Source organism: Nerophis ophidion, linkage group LG03, assembly GCF_033978795.1.
Source record: "Nerophis ophidion isolate RoL-2023_Sa linkage group LG03, RoL_Noph_v1.0, whole genome shotgun sequence".
Taxonomy (NCBI): Eukaryota; Metazoa; Chordata; class Actinopteri; order Syngnathiformes; family Syngnathidae; genus Nerophis; species Nerophis ophidion.
Window position 1 is genome coordinate 38,948,269 of NC_084613.1, and position 23,657 is coordinate 38,971,925.

At 42.0% G+C, this 23,657-nt stretch overlaps 1 protein-coding gene across 6 annotated transcripts in view; it reads left to right on the forward strand.

Annotated features, from left to right (window-relative positions):
• Window positions 1–23,657, forward strand: part of LOC133549568 (zinc finger protein DPF3-like) — a 79,247-nt gene that overhangs the window by 48,181 nt on the left and 7,409 nt on the right. For 5 of the 6 annotated variants that reach the window (XM_061895108.1, XM_061895105.1, XM_061895103.1 and 2 more), the window contains 8 exons: window positions 5,371–5,531; window positions 6,166–6,273; window positions 13,066–13,190; window positions 16,422–16,517; window positions 16,624–16,684; window positions 17,435–17,479; window positions 17,573–17,704; window positions 17,991–18,104. In XM_061895108.1, coding sequence (XP_061751092.1) covers window positions 5,371–5,531; window positions 6,166–6,273; window positions 13,066–13,190; window positions 16,422–16,517; window positions 16,624–16,684; window positions 17,435–17,479; window positions 17,573–17,704; window positions 17,991–18,104 — 842 coding nt within the window. Of the gene's footprint in view, window positions 1–5,370; window positions 5,532–6,165; window positions 6,274–13,065; window positions 13,191–16,421; window positions 16,518–16,623; window positions 16,685–17,434; window positions 17,480–17,572; window positions 17,705–17,990; window positions 18,105–18,926; window positions 19,288–23,657 lie in introns of those variants that run through there. The other variant, XM_061895106.1, reaches the window with a different exon arrangement.

Sequence of the window (23,657 nt, forward strand, 5' to 3'; positions counted from 1 at the left end):
TGGAAGTTGTTGCGTCCCCGTCTGTAATTTTCGAACCACATATTTTACATATGGCAATTCATTTTTTGGTGACCAAGTCGTAGTTTTAATACCTGAACAAAACTATTTTTGGCATCATATTTCCTCACTGGCGCGTTGTTTGAGAGCTTTTCTTCGTTGGTTTTCCTACAACTTGACTTGGATGAATGCCGTGGGACGAAAATAACGTGGATGTAATTTGATTGGCTGTTGTACTGACAAGTAGCGCACACGATGTCATCACACATAAGCTGACACACATGCGTACACGATGGAAGATACCGAGCGCTCTTGAATAACTTTTTAATCGTTGGGTTTTGGGGAAAGTAGCAAGTCATGTCATGTCAAAAGGCTCAAGTCCAAGTCAAGTCACAAGTCATTGATGTTAAAGTCTAAGTCGAGTTGCAAGTCTTTTTACATTTTGTCAAGTCGAGTCTAAAGTCATCAAATTCATGACTAAAGTCTGACTCGAGTCCAAGTCATGTGACTCGAGTCCACACCTCTGCAGGCAGTGATAAATACGTACTTTCTTGAAAAAGTTTATGTCCACTTTGCATCCGTTCACCTGTTTGTTCTGCAGCGCTGCGTGCTTCAAAGCTACACACCTTACGCTATGAAGTGAGGGGAAACTGAGAGAATAATAACAGGTTATCAATCCATCCATTTTCTACCGCTTATTCCCTTTCGGGGTCGCGGGGGGCGCTGGCGCCTATCTCAGCTACAATCGGGCGGAAGGCAGGGTACACCCTGGACAAGTCGCCACCTCATCGCAGGGCCAACACAGATAGACAGACAACATTCACACTCACATTCACACACTAGGGCCAATTTAGTGTTGCCAATCAACCTATCCCCAGGTGCATGTCTTTGGAAGTGGGAGGAAGCCGGAGTACCCGGAGGGAACCCACGCATTCACGGGGTTATATGATATTTTATTTAAACTCATATTCGGGCCACTTTATAATGAATATGTCGGCATGTTTTTGTAAAAAAAAAAAAAAGAAGAGGAAAATAAATATATATATATAACACAAAATTATTTAGAGGGGCTAAAACAGGCCTAACAACGACAATGATGTCAACCATATCAGCTTTGAAGTAGCCATGGATCTTTGTGACAATAACATGCAATGAAATGATCAAACTTACATTTTTACATGCCTTTATCCACACTGTTTAAGTGAGGGAATGAGAACAAGTTTTGTAGATGTCACCAACAGTGGGCGGCACATTAATTCTGGCGCTGGAAAGGGGGTGTTCCATGTACAGTTAGTTATCTACCGTCTACTCAAAAACGAATTGATATTATGGAAAATGACTACAAAATTAATTCTCACAGTCAGTTCTGTTGAACTGACAGGCAGCACACACGCTGACACGACACACACGCTGACAGACACACACGTACACAATGAAAGATACGGAGCGCTCCTGAATAACTTTTTAATCTTTGCGTTTTGGGAAAAGTAGCAAGTCTTGTCAAGTCAAAAGGCTCAAGTCCAAGTCAAGTCACAAGTCATTGATGTTAAAGTCTAAGCCGGGTTGCATTTTGTCAAGTCGAGTGTAAAGTCATCAAATTCATGACTCGAGTCTGACTAGAGTCCAAGTCATGTGACTCGAGTCCAACCTCTGCCGCTACCTCTCTGCTCCACGAGAGCGTGTAACGTTTAGCGCGACAGTATGTGACGTATGTAACAAGGTGCGCTTGTTTTACCACTCTGTGAGAAGGAGAGACAGGAAAGAGTGAGAAACGCATACAGTGTAATGCCCGCAACTAAAAGCAATTGCGTGAGAACGTATACTAGAATATCACGATATAGTCATTTTCTATATCGCACAGAGAACAACCCGCGATATATCGAGTATATTCGATACATCACCCAGCCCTACCTCCAAGGTTTCTTATTGTAATCCCATTGGGTTGAGTTTTTTGTTGTCCTGATGTGGGATCTGAGCCGAGGATGTGGTTGTGGTTTGTGCAGCCCTTTAAGATACTCATGATTTACGGCTATATTATTAATCTTTGATTGATTGATTAATTGATATTCCGCCCATTACTCCCAATAAATAACCATCCAAAAAACGCCAACAATACTCCATTTACCATACATTTTTTGACTTGAATATTAACCAAGAATTTAGTGATATTGTTATTATATGTGCTAACACAGACAAACATATTATAGCAGCGCCATTATCACTAGCTTATGATGCTATGTTGACACTTACGACTGGTGAGTTGCTTTTTTGCCTCAATGCTCATGAAGGTTTATTCTACATCACAGATAATTAGGGATGTAACATTATCAAAATCTCTCAAAATATTGTGGTGTATGTCCAAATAAGAACCAAAAATACAATACTGTGTAAAATGAAGTGGCAGGAATGTTTAGGATGAACATTGTAGAAAATGGATGGATGTATAGAGTTACTGTAATTCAACACAAACATAATGCTAAAATTTTCTAATCATATTTATTACTACAAACATGTATTTTTAGGTGCAAAATATTGTACAGGAACATCCACTGTTTCAAGCAAATATTTAAAAAAACAAACTTACAGTTGAGTATCTTTAAAGGTGCCTTATGTATTACTGTGGCCAGAAATGGTACTGCAATCACGGTGAAAATTCTGTAGTCCCTTCCCACTCTCCATGACTGAGGTTGCCAGATACGCAGCCGAATCCGAATAATACTCCAAGGGACTTCAAATGGCAGTCGACGAGTCCTATACTGTAGGTTTCTCTTGTTTATGCTTCTTGCAAGATGGTTAACCAAGTAATTATGCCACATTTTACTGATGTCGTTTAGCTAAATGTATTTGTAAAGTTACGCAACAAAATTTTCGTCGGAACTCGGGACATGTTATTGGTATTACCCTGCTAACATTTTTTGTTTGACCGCACAGACCACCATCGAAATAATTATATATAATGATACATTATATATCGCATAGGCCTACTTTGATGGCAAGCCAAGGCCAACAGTAAAATTTCAACCACATTTCGTTCAGCATAACCCTATGTTGCATCCAACCTGACGCACTGCATTCTCTTCCATGTACACACATGATGATGTGAAAAAAAAAAACATGATAAATTGTTTTGCCGTATCGCCCAACATTAATGGTCCCTATTAAAATGTGTTTGCTTTATTTTTTGTGCTGGCCTACAAAAAAAAAACACCTTAATCCAAAATGCTTTTCTATTTAAAAAAAATTGTAGTTAACAAACATTACATCTAAAACTTTACAATTGAGTGTTCAACAAACAACTACAGACGTTTTATATGAAGTAATGATTTACTTGTGAATTTCTGCACGCAATCTGAAGCAAAAGGAACAGCGTGTATTCCAAAAAAAACAGGCCACTTCTAAATCGAGGTTCCACTTTATGTAAAAATGACTACAAAAATCTCAGTCCTCATAAATCTTAAAAATTCACAATTGTTGAACACCATATGTTTTTCTTTGTAATAATCATATCCTCGATATCCAATTTAAAAAGTATAGTGACAGTAAATATAAGATGTGTTAATGACGTGTACTACAAACTACTGCAAGCTTATAAACTGCAAATAGGTAGTACTTACAATTATGATTGAATGAGTAAGTATAACTATATATTTAGGAAATATAGGCACATATTGTGCTTCTTGTCAACAGAAAAAAAAATAAAGATCCCAACCAACTATTTGAACGTATTCATGACAGTTACAGGAAAGTCCGTACGATTCTCTTTTTTCATTTTAATTCTGCTGCTCTTGATGCCTGAGCCACCAACCCTGAAAGTTAAACAGAAACAAAAAAAATCATAAAAAAACAAAGCAACACTCCCCCTGCTGCATCCCCAAAACACATTCTCGGAGCCCTATCTGCGTCTGACGTTCAACTTGAGTGGTCTCAGGAGTGCTGCTTTCATGTGGCGTGCCCTATTCAAGTGCACCTTCCAAACTGAGACCACTTCAGGGACCATTTACAGCTGGTCTGTGTTTTAGTAAGGTGATATGTTGTGTCCCGTTACATCAGTGATTGTGCTGATATCAAGGAATGGCAGTAAAAGGCACAGCTACGAAGATTATGTGATTTACCATGGGTGTTTTTTATATTCACAGTGGGTGTATTGTTTGACCGGGTGTGTGTGTCATTCATTGTCTCTGGATGCTCTGAATTCCTGTTTTGATGCCGGTGTAATAATGAGCAGAGTAATACACCAAAAAACCCATGTTTTTATTCAGGGGACCATTAACTAGTTAAGACTGAATCAACAGCACAGATACTGGTTGTAGAAAATTGATGGGTTGTTGTTGGCGCATCCATATTGTGAGTGGGGAAATATCGTCCACACTCCCACCTTAAATTTGAGATGAAGAACATGGACTGAAGATATTCAACCGTAAAAACCTCTAATTGTTGTTAAATCACACATTTCTTTATGGACATACTGTAAATAGTGAAATACTGTAGTATTCAGTTCTCAGTGTGCCTGTGACAATTGTCAATCACAAAGCTTCTTGTTCCCAATGGCCTTCAACACTGTGGTTTTGTCTGAACAACAGCCTTGAAGGTTTAGTGCAACTAGCATTTATGACAGGACTGTTGACCTGTTGCACATCTTCTCAACAGGAGCAATGGTGAAGGTGAAGAAAGGAAGGGGTTAGAGCAGGACAAGGAAGGCTCCGTCGTCCCCAGGTCTACTTAACGATTCCAGGCTCGATTTGAAGCCGTCAGTGCATTAGTTACCCTCAAAATGGCTGTCTTCTTAATGTTATAATTGAAAACACGTGAATGAATCTTATTATGCCCTGGAGATGTGGCGATGCCACGTTGAAACTAGGACAACCTGTGGCCATGTCGGCTTCTCCAGGTAGAAAACAAATAATAGAAATCGCACACATAACACCTTTTCAGTAGCCTCTAAGTTTACCCCCTCCATATTTGACAGAGTTAAATTAGAACCTGCCCTTGTGTGCAGCACCGGCCGAGATTAATTAAGTAGGCTAATTACCATAGCATGCATGTGGCAGAGATTGAGGGTTTGACTGTGAAATATCCTTCCCTGTTCCACTCTGAATATTAACAATCAAACGCTGAGGGACTGCCAAACTCTCACTGGTGCTCAGGAAAGTGGAACTACGTCTTTAGAGTCTGTGCTGCTCACTTGTCACAGGAGAGACTTGATAAAAAACCAAGCCAGCATGCAACCTAAACGGTCAATATAATCACATTCGCATCGGACGATGCCTTGATCAGTAAGCAAGTTGTAGTTAAAAAACATGCTGTCATTAATTATGTTCAACGTTAAATCCTTGTAATGTAGTCTGGCTAACCTTCGCTGCTCCTACTTGGCAGGTTAGGTGACCAGTTCTATAAAGAGGCCATCGAGCAGTGCCGCAGCTACAATGCCCGCCTGTGCGCTGAACGCAGTGTGCGCTTGCCATTCCTGGATTCACAAACTGGGGTGGCCCAGAACAACTGTTACATCTGGATGGAACGCCATCACCGCAGCCCAGGTTGGCTCACACACACACACACACACACACACACACACACACACACACACACACACACACACACACACACACACACAGGCAAGGTAGATAGCTCAACATGGCTATACTCTTTATGGATTATATTCATTAGCGAAAGTAAGTGATATGAAGTACTAGTTGTTATTATACTTAGAGATGTAATGAGGTGGCAATCTGTCTAAGGTGTACACTGCCTTCCACCCAATTGCAACCGAAATAGGCTCCAGCATTGTGATTGACATCAAAATGCATTTCTGGAAATGGCGATCACATACTTTTTCACGAAAATTGGCCGATATTGATTGGTGGCCGATGAATCCGCCCATCCTTAATTATACCACTGCCTGACCAGAAATGACAAAAATAACCATGCTGACCTTAGCTTACCCAGTTGCTGTATCTGAGCTGTGGATGTACAGTATTATACTCCAGTCTCCACTTTGCTGCAGTTGTTTGTTTTCATGCTGCCTTCAGAATAACTTTGTCTTCTTACTGTGTACATCCATCCATCCATTTTCTAACAGTCACATGCTAATACAGGAAATCCAGTAGAGAGGTGGTGTGAGTGCAGTATGTTCTTAAACAAACTTTTTGTTTGTGTGTAATGGTTGAACAGGGGTAGCATCCGGCCAGATGTATACCTATCCGGCCCGTTGCTGGAGAAAGAAGAGACGGCTGCACACCACAACTGACCCCAGCCTGGGTATCTTTGGCCTCCAGCTTGGTAAGCTTTCTGTCCATTCCATCACAGCCTCATTTTCCATCCACCTCTGCATTTCCGTGCTAAGATGTGACAAATCTACCTTTTACGCTTCTTCCTTTTAGCACAGGCGATTACCGGTGCTGGTTTGTAAAAGTAGTTATGCTCTGTTACAGAGCACATCAGTCATTTTTCCACAAGATAAATGTGTTTACCTGGCTGCTGAACTTGTTTTGTGAGAAGCAGAACACCTAATTTGATTCGCTTTTGCTCTGAACAGAAGAGAGCACGAGCCCACTGCATTTAATAATAAATGTTATAAAAGAAAGTTAGCCCCTCTCAGGGTACCTCTTGAGACAATCTATGATGTGCTACCACTATTTGCTTCAGATGGGTTTTATCTTTGGTATCTTATTTGTATCTACTCATGTATCGTCTTATTGCAATGCACTCTGTGATTGGGTTGCAGACAGTTTCTTAGCTAAGTAACTTGTTGGTGCTGTCCAAGGCTTGCAGGGATGTTATACGCAGATCACATGTAGGAACCTGCGAGGTGCGGGGGGGGGCCTTTTGTGTGACAAAGCATATATAAAATGAAATTTAATGAATGTCTGGGCACTTCATATGAAGTTTTACTACAAACGTATTGATAGCTCATTCTTGCGCTGTCAGGAATAAGAATATAATGGCATATTTCCCCAGATGTTCACTGTGCCCCATGACTGACAGCATGTGTGCTGGTCTTGTAAGGTAGTTGTACTCTCAGGAACATTTGCAAAATTGTGTTTTAATTGTTTTTTCCACAAAAAACATACATTGAACAATTTCTCTAGTTTTAGTACAAAACATGCATAAAATTATATTCAAGTTTGATTTAAAAAAAGTAGAAATATTGTTTGACATACAGTATATAACAGGGTACCACAGGGCATGAAAATGCAATAAAAGTCATTAAATGGATTTTATGAAAATTAAGGCCTTAAATGGAATTAAAAGAATGTAATTCAAATGTAGAACTTGGCCGATAGTCAAAACGTCAATCCATTAAACGCTGACTGTAAATGAACTTAATTAAGAATGTTGCGGTCATCAATAAGTTGATATGTCTGTCTGTGTTTATTTTCTTCGTGGCTTTAAAACTGGATACAAGAGGTCTTGTAATGCCTGAAAGCGAGAAAAGTGTTGCTTCCTAAGCAGCCACTCCGTTGAATGGCAAAATCAAACGGCTCTTGGGGTCCAAACTTGTAGGCGTGTAGTCCTTAACTCTGACAACATTTCCAGTTAATGAGGAATATGATCTTGTTTCATTCACATTTATTTCAGTCGTCCCCACTCCAACACACGTAAGCTAACTCGGCTAACAATAGCAACTCTCGTGACGCAAGCACCTCATGTTTGTCCATCGTGGCTTTGGATGGACAAACAAGTCAATTCTCACAACAGACCACAAACAGGAAATGAATGAATTCCTTTAGCTGCCTGAAACTTTATACATAAATTGCTATCTGATATATCTGTCAGAGAGAGAGGGTGTAAAATACGAGCTATTCAATATGTTAAATTGACTCTTTTTATTTTTAATACGGGGGACGGCGTGGCGCAGTGGTAGAGTGGCCGTACGCAACCCGAGGGTCCCTGGTTCAATCCCCACCTAGTACCAACTTCGTCAGGTCCGTTGTGTCCTGAACAAGACACTTCACCCTTGCTGCTGATGGGTGCTGGTTAGCGCCTTGCATGGCAGCTCCCTCCATCAGTGTGTGAATGGGTAAATGTGGAAGTAGTGTCAAAGCGCTTTGAGTAGCTTGTAGGTAGAAAAGCGCTATACAAGTACAACCCATTTATTTATTATCATTTATACATCTTATTGGCATTTTTCCAGATATAATTCCATGACATGTATTTTTCTAAAATGTTTAAATTTGTCCTCCATTTCCGAACACATTCATTATTCGAATTCCGAGTATAATGTTCATAATTCCATAAAACTTTGTAACTATATTTTTGAATAGTATTTTGATTCAAAATCATATCCTCCAGTTTGTGGCTATTATAAGGCATACTTTCAGAGGATTTGCATTTTTACGGCATGTTTTAAAAAATCACTACTATGTATATTATATTGATCAACTAATTCAGAATTAGATTTTTGTTTAGAGGGCTTAAGTGCAATTCCCCTTTAATAAGTTTAATTTAAGGTAAAGTGTGATGACTGACAGGCAGAACATTTTAATTGGCTGTTGTCCATGACTCTGCACAAAGTCAGAACCCAGATGCTACTACAAAAAAATCAAGAAAGAAATTGTTCAAGATAATTCTTGTCAAATGCTTACAATTACGTATATATATCATGGCGCCGATCAAGGCTGCCTCGGTGCTCTTGTGCGCTCTGTTTTGTTTGTTTTTGTGCGTAAATTGTGTGTACGCGTGCTCTTACACCCACGAAGAGCTACTGAACATCAGATCAGTCACCCCTACGGACTTACTACTGGTCATTTTAGCGTCATCAGCGGATTTGGTCCATTCTTTGATCAAAAGAGGGAAACCACACCGAAGAAGAAAGAGAGCGGGAGCCCTCGTCTGTCTCCGCAGACGAGGATTACGCACGCCTTTACCTGGCATCTTTCTCTCCAACGTCCGCTCACTTCCCAACATCCATCCCAGTATCCATCCCAAGATGGAGGAGCTGGCGTTGCTGATGAGAAGAAACAAGGACTTTTCCTCAACTTGGCTGAGCGCGAGTGTCCCGGACAGCGCGGTTCAACTAGAGGGCTTTCATCTCCTCCAGCAAAACAATAGGTGGTGGAGTCTGCTTCTTCATCAACAACAACAACTGGTGCACAGACGTGACGGTGATGTCCCAACACTGTTCACCTGCTCTGGAATATTTTTTCATTTTAACTGGTGGCTGCCTACACACCGCCCATGTCTGATAGCTCTGATAGCTCAGACATGGGCATTAAATTTTTTTAAGTGACATTAAAAAGCATTAAATTAGACATACTGATAACTGAAACCCTTTGTTAAAAAGTGTGATTTTTTTTTTTTTGTAAATGTAAAAAGTATTTTTTCAACTATCTGCTTAGGGCCCCTTTTTAGCCGGGAGCGGCCCTGTCCACTAACATATCATTTCTATGCACGTTACCTCCCTGATATTGGTATTACATATGGTGTATCAGTTTGATTTGGTATCAGAACTAGGATTGTCAAAGTATTGATACTTTGATACCAAGTTGATATCCACACGTAAAAATTACATCAAATTTCCCATATAATGCTTTACTAAAAAGGAGTCTTATGATTTAAAAAAAAAAAATGTTTTTAAAACACTTAATTTTGGTCTACATAATATTGATGGTTCTTTGGTAAAAAAAAAAAAAAAATGTATATATTTAGTTTTACAGATGTAATTGGAATCTATATTTTTGTTCCCTTTTAAAAACAAGCCGTTTTGAGAGGTGGAGTTGTTGGATGCATATTAACCCCTCCCTAACACACCCCCTCATGATGAGTCAGCATTCACCCCCACCCGGCAGACATGTTTTGTAGTTTTTTAGCTTAGCTTCCTTCCTTTGTACACTTTGGACATTGATGACATCCCAGATATAGCAAGATCAACGATATCACTGTGTTTTCTTGTCGTTGCAATAAGTAGACTATGCGAAGGATGAGAGAAAGAAAGCAGAAGCCAGCCAGGCTGAATGTCTGTAACTATACACTAAGGTTAAACTTCTACCAAGTCTATTTCTCCAATGCTAAATCTTGGACAAATCCCTGTGTATATTGACAGTAATGTGTTTTTCTATTCCATATTATGTCAATACTTTCACTGCTGCTGCTTTGAACACTTTTAAACAATAGAGGTTAAAGCCTGCTATACTGTAATCAACCTACTAGCGACATCGCAAACATTAACAGATTATATTACTAACTGATCTATTGCCAAAATCAGTAGGCACTGATCCAATTAAAAGTACTGTAGTTTTTGGGAAAATCATTCTTTATTTTGCCACAAAACAGTGAAGGTGTCCGAGCTACAAAAACTACTTGAGCAAAAAATTGCTAATGTATCATTCATACATTTCTAACCTACTGTTATTACCTACCGTTGCATTGTCTTCTCCATTGCTATAAATTGTAGTCACAGAGCCCACCATTAAAAGTAGTTTTTTTGAAGGTCTGTGTTTGAAGCAGGACTAATCTTTACACACACTCAAAACAAATTATTTACAGTTGAAGGTACATTGCCACAAATCAAAGTTAAAAGTAAGGCACTTTCCACTTCAATCAATTAATCAATCAATCAATCAATCAATCAATGTTAACTTGTATAGCCCTAAATCACGAGTGACTCAAAGGGCTGCACAAGCCACTACGACATCCTCGGCTCAGATCCCACATCAGGGCAAGAAAAAAACTCAACCCAATGGGATGACAATGAGAAACCTTGGAAGGAACCCCTCACCACTCCCCCACTCCCCCGGGTGACCGGTGCAATGGACGCCGAGTGGATTTAGCATAATATTGTGAGAGTCCAGTCCATAGTGGGGCCAGCAGGAGATCATCTTGAGTGGGGACAGGTCAGCAGCGCAGAGAGGTCCCCAACTGACGCACAGTCCCGACTTTGGAAAGCTAGCGCGTCATCTGTGGTCACCGAATCTGTAACCCCCCCCCCCCCCACACACACACACACACACACACACACGAAGGAGAGGGGGGCAGAGCAGTAAAGAAACAGCAGATCAACTGCTGTAAAAGGGGGGGGGGGGGGGTGTCTATTTAAAGGCTAGAGTATACTGTACAAATGAGTTTTAAGATGGGACTTGAATGCTTCTACTGAGTTAGCATCTCTAACTGTTACTAGGAGGGTATTCCAGAGTACTGGAGCCCGAATAGAAAACGCTCTATAGACCGCAGACTTTTTTGGGGTCTCTGGGAATCACTAAAAAGCCGGAGTTCTTTGAACGCAGATTTCTTGCCCGGGAACATATAGTACAATAGAATCAGCAAGATATCTTGAGCTAGACCGTGTAGTATTTTATATATAAGTAGAAAAACCTTAAAGTGACATCTTAAGGGCACAGGCAGCCAGTGCAGGTGAGCCAGTATAGCCGTAATAAGATCAAACTTTCTTCTTCTTGTCAAAAGTGAGGCTTCAGATGAGGCTGAAAGTTTGTAGAGTGACCTGCGCTGGTTAAAGCAAACAGAGTATTTTCCTTCATTGGGTTTCATCGTTGACATGATGACAAGCGTTTTATCATAAATTTAAATTGGCTGACTCACAGAAGGATATTTGGGTAAATGTCCACCATATATGGATAATCTGCCAAAGGTCATAATGGTTCAAAACAACACAACAAACTTTCAAACAGACCGTTTGGAAGAAGGACGAAAGGCAGATTGTCTTTTTAAATATCTCTGCAATGCCACCACGGTTTGATTTAAAGGTTTTGGGACTTATGCAGATCCCATTTACGTATAAGCAAGTAGGATCAGGTAAAACAAGTGTTTTTTGCATAATAGGGCTCCTTTAAATTGCTGCCCCAGTAGGATCATCACACTAGTCTTACTGTATGAATGTACAAATCAAATGTGGAATCAGGTATGACATTGCGATGTGTTTCATACAGTATAAATATCAATGAATACCACATCTGATTTCTTCAGTGCATGTTGGAAAAAACACATTCTGAAAGTTGGAATAAGCTCCAGAGATAGCATCTGAACCAGGCCTTTGTTTCCCAAACACATCTCATTGTCGCCTTTTGTTTTCCACTGAGACCCAATAACCTCCCCCATGCTCTCCCCCTCCTTGCGCGGACAACAGTTTGCCCTGTCAGGGAGAGCCCTGCAGAGTCGACACGCATACATGTTGATTTTACTTGTCATCGTGTATGTTCAGCACATCCTGTAGTTGGCCAGACGTGCTTAGCACAAGAAAACCAGCAAAGTTCTGCTGTAGCTTGCTAGCTAGCTGACTGTCTCAGCAGTGACTTGGTCTGCATGCACAATCAGCTCCGTGCTGCAGGCTGCTGTCGGCTCTATTTTTAGTGCACCAGCTCCCATGGGTGAGCAGCGAGGGAGTGAGGAAGGGGGGGGGGAGTTGGGACCGTCTCGTCGCGGAGAGTTGAAAGTCAGACACAATGGTGAGGGGCTGTCGCCATGCTGGAGAAGAGTTATGTGTCTGCCTCTCACCTATGCTGCTGCCGCCTCACTTGTGGTAAGAGGAGGGCTTGATAAGTAGAAAGCTGGAGCTGGAGCTGAAGTGTGTCCACATCCACTGTGGTGGAGAAACTTAATAATGTGCAAAGTTCCAACTCTTTGTGGAGGCTTTTATTTATTCTCCACCTACCTGCCTCCTACACACTGTTTAGTTGGAGGCGATATCTGTAGAAAGTGCTCACGCCGTTCCTCAAGGATCCCTAAAACAAAAATACCTAAACAGTGCAGCATCATTGACCCATGCCTTTACGTCTTTGAATGAAAATGTGTTTTGTTCAGTGATACACCACTGCAAAAACGGTGGCAGTGACATTGTAGTGCAGGGGTAACACGCAAGCACAATAATGAACAGATGCTGGAGAAAATGACTGCTTGCTTTCTTTTTTTTCTCAAGTGCGGGGTAAAAGAGTAGATAAACATCAGACACATGCTGATTAAACTCTTACTAACATAGTTTAACGTTGCTGGTCTTTTGCCAGCGCTTGATGCCAACACCCATAGTTGACACTGCAAATGTCAAGGTATGTGCATGCAACCACTGTGTATCAAACCCAGTTTGATTTTTTTTCACCCTTTGCTGTTTTTTTTTTTGTGCAGACAGCGGTCTCGTGTCCAAAGACACATTGCCCACCCAGGGCACAACACTGGAAGCTCTGCTACGAGGCGAGGGTTTAGACAAGAGTAACTCCAGAAACGATGAGGAGAGTTTGTTGGAGATCCAGGTTCGTCCAGTTTGAATACTAATGTGGTGGTTATGATGGCTCAGCTGGTTTATTGATCAATAACTTCACTATTAAAGAACCGTAAGCATCACACTTGGCTTATACACTTAGTGTTACCTCGATTTTTGTTAGTGCTTCAAAAAAATGAATCATACAAAACACTATTGATTTGTCTACAATAAAAAAATTATGTAAGTTCAATTAATCGTTCAATAGACTCAAATATTAACTGAAAACATTTTATAGAGAATACATGTAGCCATACATGCAGAATACAATGTTCAATATGTATAAATGACAAATGAAAAAGGTAAAAGACAATTTAATATGTATTTTACCTTCATGGAAGATTCTAGTTGACAAAGAAGGGGATGGGTCAGCCACACAGACTCAACTTTTCATAAATTTCTTAGTTCTTTCTTGAATTCAAAAGAGTTGCTGACCTTCTTGTTTCTAAACCTGTCACTTGCAACTTTCTTTAATGTCATAGTGGCGTATTTTTAGTTTTACTAAAAATTTAACTAGGCCTGTCAAACAATTAAAATATTGATTCACATTTTGACTATAGTTAACTTATTAATTAATCGCGACTGATGGAATGATAGATGTTTTTCATCTATGATAGGGTACCTTTTAGAAGGCTCATTTTCATGTTTTAATGCTTTTGATATGGGACTGGACAATTTGTTGCTTTATGCAAATGTTTATTCAACATTATGCTTTTTTAAACAGCTCAACGCAAAAAGGACAGACACACTCACACTCTCTTTCACACCATCAAACATACTCTTTTAAACATGCATACCACTAATGACACAGGTTCACTTTAAAAACAAACGTACTATAAAAGGACAATTTAAAAATTCGCCTGGGTGGGTGTCTGCATGACAATCGGACCATACAACTGTTTAGGGCCGCTCCTTTTACTTAACAATATTGATCGGTGGCAGAATTGGGGCTGTTGACACCCATTTGACAATTGCTGTTTAAAGTTTGTTAGTTGTAGTTGTTGTGGGCATTCCAGTGTGTTCTGCCTCTGTCAGGGGAGGTGGAGTTCTCTGCATCGGTATTTGGCACATGGTTTGCTCCGGTGATGACTCAGCTCAACAACATTGGATGCAGAAGGTTTTGGTCTTGTCGGGAGAGCCGACAAGTCTCGTGTTGCTAATCCTGCCGTATAATGTGTGCTGCTGTGTGTTTACCACTCGCGGCTGCAACGCCGCTTTGTTTTCCTCGCTACAATTTGGGCTGATGGTCACACAACACGTGCTAATAAGTTGCTTGTCAAAAAACAGAGTGCCTACCAAAACAATGTGCATTAACTCGTTGTTATTGCATTATCTTTGACAGCCTTAAAAGTAAAGACTGATTTTTATTTTGGCACTAGATTTTGCGGAATGATACGCAGGCAAACAGACTATCTTGAAATATGCAACGTTTGAACGTATGATAACCCAGATAGTGTAAATTTAAGGTAATACAAGGATCCATAGTTAGCAGGAATATGCTTTCTATTTACTACAGGGAACCACAAACACAATGACCCATTGAACGTATTAGTGGAAAGGAGACATGATAACAAACAACAACAGACCTTGAAAAGGTGTTCTGTGCTTCCTTCTCTATGACACACACTTTGTCCAAGGGGGGACCCGAGGGCAGCAACAAAACAGACCTGCAGCAGCAAAATGGAGACTCTGGAGTATAATATTGCAGCCTCCAGCAGGATAAACTCATATTAGCAAGTTTTAATAATTTCCTGTATCCACAAATTTTACAATGACAAATATTTTCCAGTATTGAATAGTTCCTTTTAATACCCTTCTTTGCCAAAGGAAAAATAGATAAACCTTGCAGTGGAAATGGGGCAGTAAGCAATGTCTGTCTTCTCATCATTCTCTACGAAATAGAAAGTAGCTTCCTAATTAACAAACTAGGGCTGGGCGATATGGCCTTTTTTTAATATCTCGATATTTTTATGCCATATCCCGATACACGATATATATCTCGATTTTAGCCTTGAATGAACACTTGATACATATAATCACTGCAGTATGATGATTCTATGTGTCTACATTAAAACATTCTTGTTCATACTGCATTGATATATGCTCATTCTAAACTTTCATGCAGAGAAGGAAATCACAACTAAGTCAATTGACCAAAACTGTATTTATTAAACAGTTACTAAGCAGTGGCACAAACATTCATGTCATTTCCAAAACAGAAAATGCAAGATTGTCAGAGACATTTTAAGTGTCAAATAAGAATGAGCTGCATAATAGGAAATCAAATAGTATTCCTCCTTCGCTATGTGGTAGGTTACTACGGACGTTTTTGAATTCTGTTGTTGACTAGTTTTTCCATACGGTGTTGATCTGGAAATGTTTGCCTCGGCATTTTGATGGTGTGGACGTGTGGCACCTAACAGTGTAATCATGCGGAGTAATCGCTCTTCATTCTCTAGCAGGTGACTTTTCAAATGATGCTACATATTAGCAGTGATGCTACTTTTTATAGCAATGCTTCAGCACCACACTTGACAAATTACGGTTGTCTGTTCGACATATTCCCACTTGAAGACAAACCACCGCCAGATGATAAACTCCCTGCTGTTTTTCTTGGGAATTGATTCCTCCTTCATTCGCACCTTCTTTCTCTCGTATTACCACTCGCATGGCTCCGTTACCCATGCTTCTACCTCTCTGCTGAGCGAGGGCGTATACGTATGTGACGTATGACGTGACAGTACGTGACATGTGTAAGAAACTGTGCTTGTCTGTGAGAAGGAGAGACAGGAAAGAGCAAGGAGAGCCTGTAGTGTAATTCCCGCAGCTAAAAGCAACTGCGTGAGAACGTATACTGGAATATCACGATATAGTCATTTTCTATATTGCACAGAGATAAACCCGCGATATATCGTGTATATCGATATATCGGCCAGCCCTATAACAAACATACTAAACTACGGCGCTCCATAATTTATCAACCGTTTGGTCTTGATGGAGGTCTTTCCTCAACTGAATGACATTCCAGTTATATATGGTCTTTGTATAATGGTTGAAACAACAAATCTAATGACATTTTCACAGTACTCTACATGCACACCTGTTTTACAGCGAGAGAGGTTTGTATTATCAGGTACAAGTAGGTAGATAAATGACAACTTAAAGTGCGACAGAAAGATACTTCTTATATGTCCAATCTGTACAATTCTTATTTCCATGGCAGAGGGTTCTAGAAGCAGATGCAGCAGAAGATGCTTTCAACGATGATGATGACTTTGAGGTGGACACTCCCAAAAAGCGACACCGGGGCAAGGGAAGAGTAAGTAATCACCTGACAATCAGTTATTATGTAAATTACTTTAATTGAATCTGTCTTCTCCACTCTGGTTGGCAAATAGTTTTAGCGATATCTTATTTCACCGCAGGGTCGCGGTTCAGGTCGCAGGAAGACAGATCTAGATGATGACAAGCCATATGTCTGTGACAGTAAGTAGACATGCATGAGAGCACAATCACATCCTGATCATTACAATGCTAAATCTAATTTCCTAGTTAATCCTAGATCATGTCCATATGTCATCCATTCTATATATTTATTTGTAATAGTTTTAGAGCAGCTCGTTGACGTCCAAGTTAAACAAACATGTATGTGAAATCTGTGAATAAAATGAATTCAACAATTTCAGGCTAAAACTGCGGGGATCAGAACACTGTTAATAACCAGAAAGGCACTGTTTTAAGTAACATATTAACATTCTCAAGAGTCATATAAGTGTAAAGATAAGTTAACCACTATATATTAAAAGTAAGATAAAGTAAAACTACTCACCCTTTAAAGACAACTGGCGGATACCATGAATTGATTAACGTGGACCCCGACTTAAACAAGTTGAAAAACGTATTCGGGTGTTCGCATTTAGTGGTCAATTGTACGGAATATGTACTGAACTGTGCAATCTACTAATAAAAGTATCAATCAATCAGTCAATCAATCAGTACAGAATAATAAGAGAACAGGAAGTATTCTGCAGAGTCACCCAGTGGTATTTTATAGACATTGCTGTAATTAACCAACTCTTGTAATGTTGCTTATAAAATGTATGATATTGATGTTTACTACTCTAGATAAGTAGGGATAAATCTTGTTGGTGTTCTTAACATGCAAGATGTATGTGAAAAATGCAGCATGTGGCGATTTCACATCTCACTTTTGACTGATGCAGTCTTGTTTTCCAGACCGATACAAACAAAGGAACACCAACAACAAGTCTTCAACTTCAGGTACTTTACTATTGGAATGGCGTTTTGCATTTGGAGGGATGCTGTAGGAAATATATTTTTGGTTGAAATGTCTTTTTTTCTGTGTGTTTGCAGTCTATGCAAAGCGCTACAAGAGCCGTGCGGGACTAAGTTACCATTACACTCATCCTCACCTAGCAGAGGAGGACAGGACCGGGGAGAAGAGCTCTGTACCATCCTCTCTACAGCCTACTGACCGTCAAAAACGTAAGAAAACTGTTGCTTACTAGCCAATTGCTTCTCTTTCAAAGTCCCATTAGGAGATGATGACTACCTGGTGACCGAGACATTCCATTTGCCTTTCCTGTGGTGTTGCAACTAGACTAATATTATTGGCATACCCTGTTAATGACCTGCCAACTCCAACAGCAGTCTGTTGAATTTGTGGTCATTGTAATGTACAATGAGACCATGTTGTGCAAGTACTGTAAATAACACTGGTACAAAGATGAATGATTGTTCTTTGAATGTGGTGTTTTAATGTCCCTCTTAGGCCCAAAGGCTCCAGTCGGGACCATGATCACAAACAGCTACTGTGAAAAATGTCACAACTCTAACAAGAAACTCATGAAATCTGGGTACCCCTGCACATTCTGCCAATGCAAAGGTGAGTTCAAATTGATGTTGCAAATTTTCCGAAAAAGCGATAGGCTTTTGACCAAACCACAGGATTGCCGCCATGACTGGCAATGCATATTGTGGAACACAGCATACACTTAAAACACTCCCCGCATGGCTAGTGTTGCCAACTTGCAACTTTGATGCTAATTCTGGCGACTTTCTCTACGTCTTGGCAACATTTTTTTGTAAACAGCTACTAGTGACAAATCTAGCGACTTTTTCCGGTGATATTGGAGACTTTTTTTGTGTCATTGAGACTCTGAAGTGAAAGCATGCACCAGTCACAGTCATCCACAAGCAATTTTGGAGTTCCTAGCCAAAAGTTTCGATTGGAATTTTAAATGTAAATGTTTCTTTACCGTCACACTCGTACATCGCTGAATTTGATTTGCCTACTTATAACAGCCTTAGTCACTTGCTCACCTTGTATGTGTGTGTCTCCCTGTGACAAAAGGTGAATAGTCAGTGCAGAGAGGAGATGCACACACTTCCAGACTGCAAATAAAATGTGCATGTGCACAGCAGCCACTTTCTGCCTTGGTTTACAAAAAGAAATTTAAATGTAAAATTTTTTTTACTGTTATGTCAAGTTAATATGAATCATCGTTCATGTTAATTAGCCAGCTATTAGATTTGGTTTGTCAGTGAATATCACAACCATCCATTCTATTAATCAAATGTGATACTTAAACATTTAATATTGCGCAATGAAATAATTTAACAACTAAGAATCAAAAAAATAATTCAAGAAAGTTGATTTGCAGTCATCATACTTACCATTTTTCTATATATTTTATCTCTCCTACAGCGTCCATTGCAATAAATTATGCAAATGAGGCGATGGCGTCATCTAGCGATGTTTAGGACAGCCAATAGCTACTTTCCTTGCTGAAGAGTTGGCAACACTGCGCATGGCTGCCTTCCTGCCGTGGTGTTTATGCCATCATGCAAATCAATCACGGACGCCAAGACGTGATGGAACAGCGCTTTGGATATGCTGACTTGTTACTTGGAGCTTATTTAATTCATTTTAATTTAACTTTGAAGTTTAAGTTTGAAATTGTGGGAATCAGAAGCTCAAGCTTAGGTCATGCATGCAAAGCCATACATTTCGAAATGCACCTGCATTGTTTTGTGACTTAGTTCAATAAAATGTCTTTGTCCAGTCAGATTTTTTTACCGCAGTTTACTTGAAAGTAATCTTAAAATGTAGTCTTGTTTCGTTGTCTTAAACCAATATCTTGTGTCATTTGTGAGCTGAGCATACACCCCTAGTACATTTACAACTATAAAAACTATTACTGTTGTTGTTGTTGAGACTGCAAGTAGTTGAGACTGCTTCAACAGTGCCTCTGCAGGTTTTAGCCAGGAAGTGCACTCCATTTTGCCTCTATTGCTTCCAGACATGATTAATCAGTTCTAAGGATATAACGATATAAAAAAGTAACATCACGGTTATTGTGACCAAATTTACCACTGTTATTATTATTACCATAGTTCAGGGGTCGGGAACCTTTTTGGCTGAGGGAGCCATGAAAGCCAAATATTTTAAAATGTATTTCCGTGAGAGCCAAAACATATTTTTAATACTGAATACAACTAAATGCGTGCATTTTTTTAAGTAAGAACAACATTTTAGAGTATAATAAGTCCCTAATTCTTTTTAATAACATTGTTATTTCTTGAACAGGTGCAGTACAAAACGGATAAATGGAATAAAATGGATGAGAATGTTTTATTTTTTGAACGTTATTTTTAACATTGTGATTACCAGCGGAATTATTTATTACTTATCGTGTTAAGCAATGTCAACTAAGATTTATCTGAGAGCCAGATGCAGTCATCAAAAGAGCCACATCTCGCTCTAGGGCCATGGGTTCCCTACCCCTGCCATAGTTGAATGTGCTCAAAAAGTACTTACAAACACACACAAATTTTTTTGAAGAATTTTTTAAAGTAACTAAAATAAATAGAGAACACTATTTTACAAGTTTTATGTTTTTTATGCTTCACTGATTTCCCTCGCCCGGACGCGGGTCACCGGGGCCCCCCTCTGGAGCCGGGCCCGGAGGTGGGGCACGATGGCGAGCGCCTGGTGGCCGGGCCTGTTCCCATGGGGCCCGGCCGGGCACAGCCCGAAGAGGCAACGTGGGTTACCCCTTCAATGGGCTCACCACCCATAGCAGGGGCCATAGAGGTTGGGTGCAATGGGAGCTGGGCGTCAGGCGAAGGCAGGGCACTTGGCGGTCCGATCCTCGGCTAAAGAAGCTAGCTCTTGGGACGTGGAACGTCACCTCACTGGGGGGGGAAAGAGCCTGAGCTAGTGCGCGGAGTGGAGAAGTTCCGGCTGGATATAGTCGGACTCACTTCGACACACAGCAAGGGCTCTGGAACCACTTCTCTCGAGAGGGACTGGACCCTCTTCCACTCTGGCGTTGCCAGCAGTGAGAGGCGACGGGCTGGGGTGGCAATTCTGGTTGCCCCCCGGCTTAAAGCCTGCACGTTGGAGTTCAACCCAGTGGACGAAAGGGTAGCCTCCCTCCGCCTTCGGGTGGGGGGACGGGTCCTGACTCTTGTTTGTGCTTACGCACCAAACAGCAGTTCAGAGTACCCACCCTTTTTGGGTACACTCGAGGGAGTACTGGAAAGTACTTCCCCGGGTGATTCCCTTGTCCTACTGGGGGACTTCAACGCTCATGTTGGCAACGACAGTGAAACCTGGAGAGGCGTGATTGGGAAGAATGGCCGCCCGGATCTGAACCCAAGTGGTGTTTTGTTATTGGACTTTTGTGCTTGTCACAATTTGTCCATTACAAACACCATGTTCAAACATAAGGGTGTCCATATGTGCACTTGGCACCAGGACACCCTAGGCCGCAGTTCCATGATCGACTTTGTAGTTGTGTCATCGGATTTGCGGCCTTATGTCTTGGACACTCGGGTGAAGAGAGGGGCGGAGCTTTCTACTGATCACCACCTGGTGGTGAGTTGGCTGCGATGGTGGGGGAGGATGCCGGACCGACCTGGCAGGCCCAAACGCATTGTGAGGGTCTGCTGGGAACGTCTGGCAGAGTCTCTTGTCAGAGAAAGTTTAAATTCCCACCTCCGGAAGAACTTCGAACATGTCACGAGGGAGGTGCTGGACATTGAGTCCGAGTGGACCATGTTCCGCACCTCTATTGTCGAGACGGCTGATCGGAGCTGTGGCCGCAAGGTAGTTGGTGCCTGTCGGGGCGGCAATCCTAAAACCCCCTGGTGGACACCAGCGGTGAGGGATGCCCTCAAGCTGAAGAAGGAGTCCTATCGGATCCTTTTGGCTCATAGGACTCCGGAGGCAGTGGACAGGTACCGACAGGCCAAGCAATGTGCGGCTTCAGCGGTCGCTGAGGCAAAAACTCGGACATGGGAGGAGTTTGGGGAAGCCATGGAAAACGACTTCCGGACGGCTTCGAAGCGATTCTGGACCACCGTCCGCCACCTCAGGAAGGGGAAGCAGTGCACTATCAACACTGTGTATGGTGCGAATGGTGTTCTGCTGACCTCAACTGCGGATGTTGTGGATAGGTGGAAGGAATACCTCGAAGACCTCCTCAATCCCACCAACACGTCTTCCTATGAGGAAGCAGTGCCTGGGGAATCTGTGGTGGACTCTCCTATTTCTGGGGCTGAGGTCGCTGAGGTAGTTAAAAAGCTCCTCAGTGGCAAGGCCCCGGGGGTGGAAGAGACCCGCCCGGAGTTCCTTAAGGCTCTGGATGCTGTGAGCTGTCTTGGTTGACAAGACTCAGCAGCATCGCGTGGACATCGGGGGCGGTACCTCTGGATTGGCAGACCGGGGTGGTGGTTCCTCTCTTTAAGAAGGGGGACCGGAGGGTGTGTTCCAACTATTGTGGGATCACACTCCTCAGCCTTCCCGGTAAGGTTTATTCAGGTGTACTGGAGAGGAGGCTACGCCGGATAGTCGAACCTCGGATTCAGGAGGAACAGTGTGGTTTTCGTCCTGGTCGTGGAACTGTGGACCAGCTCTATACTCTCGGCAGGGTTCTTGAGGGTGCATGGGAGTTTGCCCAACCAGTCTACATGTGCTTTGTGGACTTGGAGAAGGCATTCGACCGTGTCCCTCGGGAAGTCCTGTGGGGAGTGCTCAGAGAGTATGGGGTATCGGACCGTGTTATTGTGGCGGTCCGCTCCCTGTACGATCAGTGCCAGAACTTGGTCCGCATTGCCGGCAGTAAGTCGAACACATTTCCAGTGAAGGTTGGACTCCGCCAAGGCTGTCCTTTGTCACAGATTCTGTTCATAACTTTTATGGACAGACTTTCTAGGCGCAGTCAAGGCATTGAGGGGTTCCGGTTTGGTGACCGCAGGATCAGGTCTCCGCTTTTTGCAGATGATGTGGTCCTGATGGCTTCATCTGACCGGGATCTTCAGCTCTCACTGGATCGGTTTGCAGCCGAGTGTGAAGCGACCGGAATGAGAATCAGCACCTCCAAGTCCGAGTCCATGGTTCTCGCCCGGAAAAGGGTGGAGTGCCTTCTCCGGGTTGGGGAGGAGACCCTGCCCCAAGTGGAGGAGTTCAAGTACCTAGGAGTCTTGTTCACCAGTGAGGGAAGAGTGGATCGTGAGATCGACAGGCGGATCGGTGCGGCGTCTTCAGTAATGCGGACGTTGTACCGATCCGTTGTGGTGAAGAAGGAGCTGAGCCGGAAGGCAAAGCTCTCAATTTACCGGTCGATCTACGTTCCCATCCTCACCTATGGTCATGATCTTTGGGTCATGACCGAAAGGATAAGATCACGGGTACAAGCGGCCGAAATGAGTTTCCTCCGCCGGGTGGCGGGGCTCTCCCTTAGAGATAGGGTGAGAAGCTCTGCCATCCGGGAGGAGCTCAAAGTAAAGCCGCAGCTCCTCCACATCGAGAGGAGCCAAATGAGGTGGTTCGAGCATCTGGTCAGGATGCCACCCGAACGCCTCCCTAGGGAGGTGTTTAGGGCACGTCCAATCGGTAGGAGGCCACGGGGAAGACCCAGGACACGTTGGGAAGACTATGTCTCCCGGCTGGCCTGGGAACGCCTCGGGATCCCCCGGGAAGAGCTAGACGAAGTGGCTGGGGAAAGGGAAGTCTGGATTTCCCTGCTTAGGCTGTTGCCCCCGCGACCCGACCTCGGATAAGCGGAAGAAGATGGATGGATGGATGGATGGATGATAGTGGTTTATTCTTAGTATTTTATCTATTTTAACGGCTGATTATTTGTTTTAAATATTAGTTTGCACTGTAGTATTTTGAGATATGTTTAAATGAAAAGTTTGTAACAAATAAAACTTGTATCGGTATTATTTATTTTTGACGAGCGTTGTTTTCTCGTTGTTTTCCTCGGTCTCTTTTCCTATTGTCGAAAGAACGATCACCCTCTTTAAGAAAGCACACCCTGTAGGTTCAACGTGCTCAACTGAAAGCTTAGGTTAGTGCTTCTCAATTAGTTTCTGTTACACCCCAACCGTAAGAAGAAAATATCTTCCCCCCACTCTCCACCGTGACTAT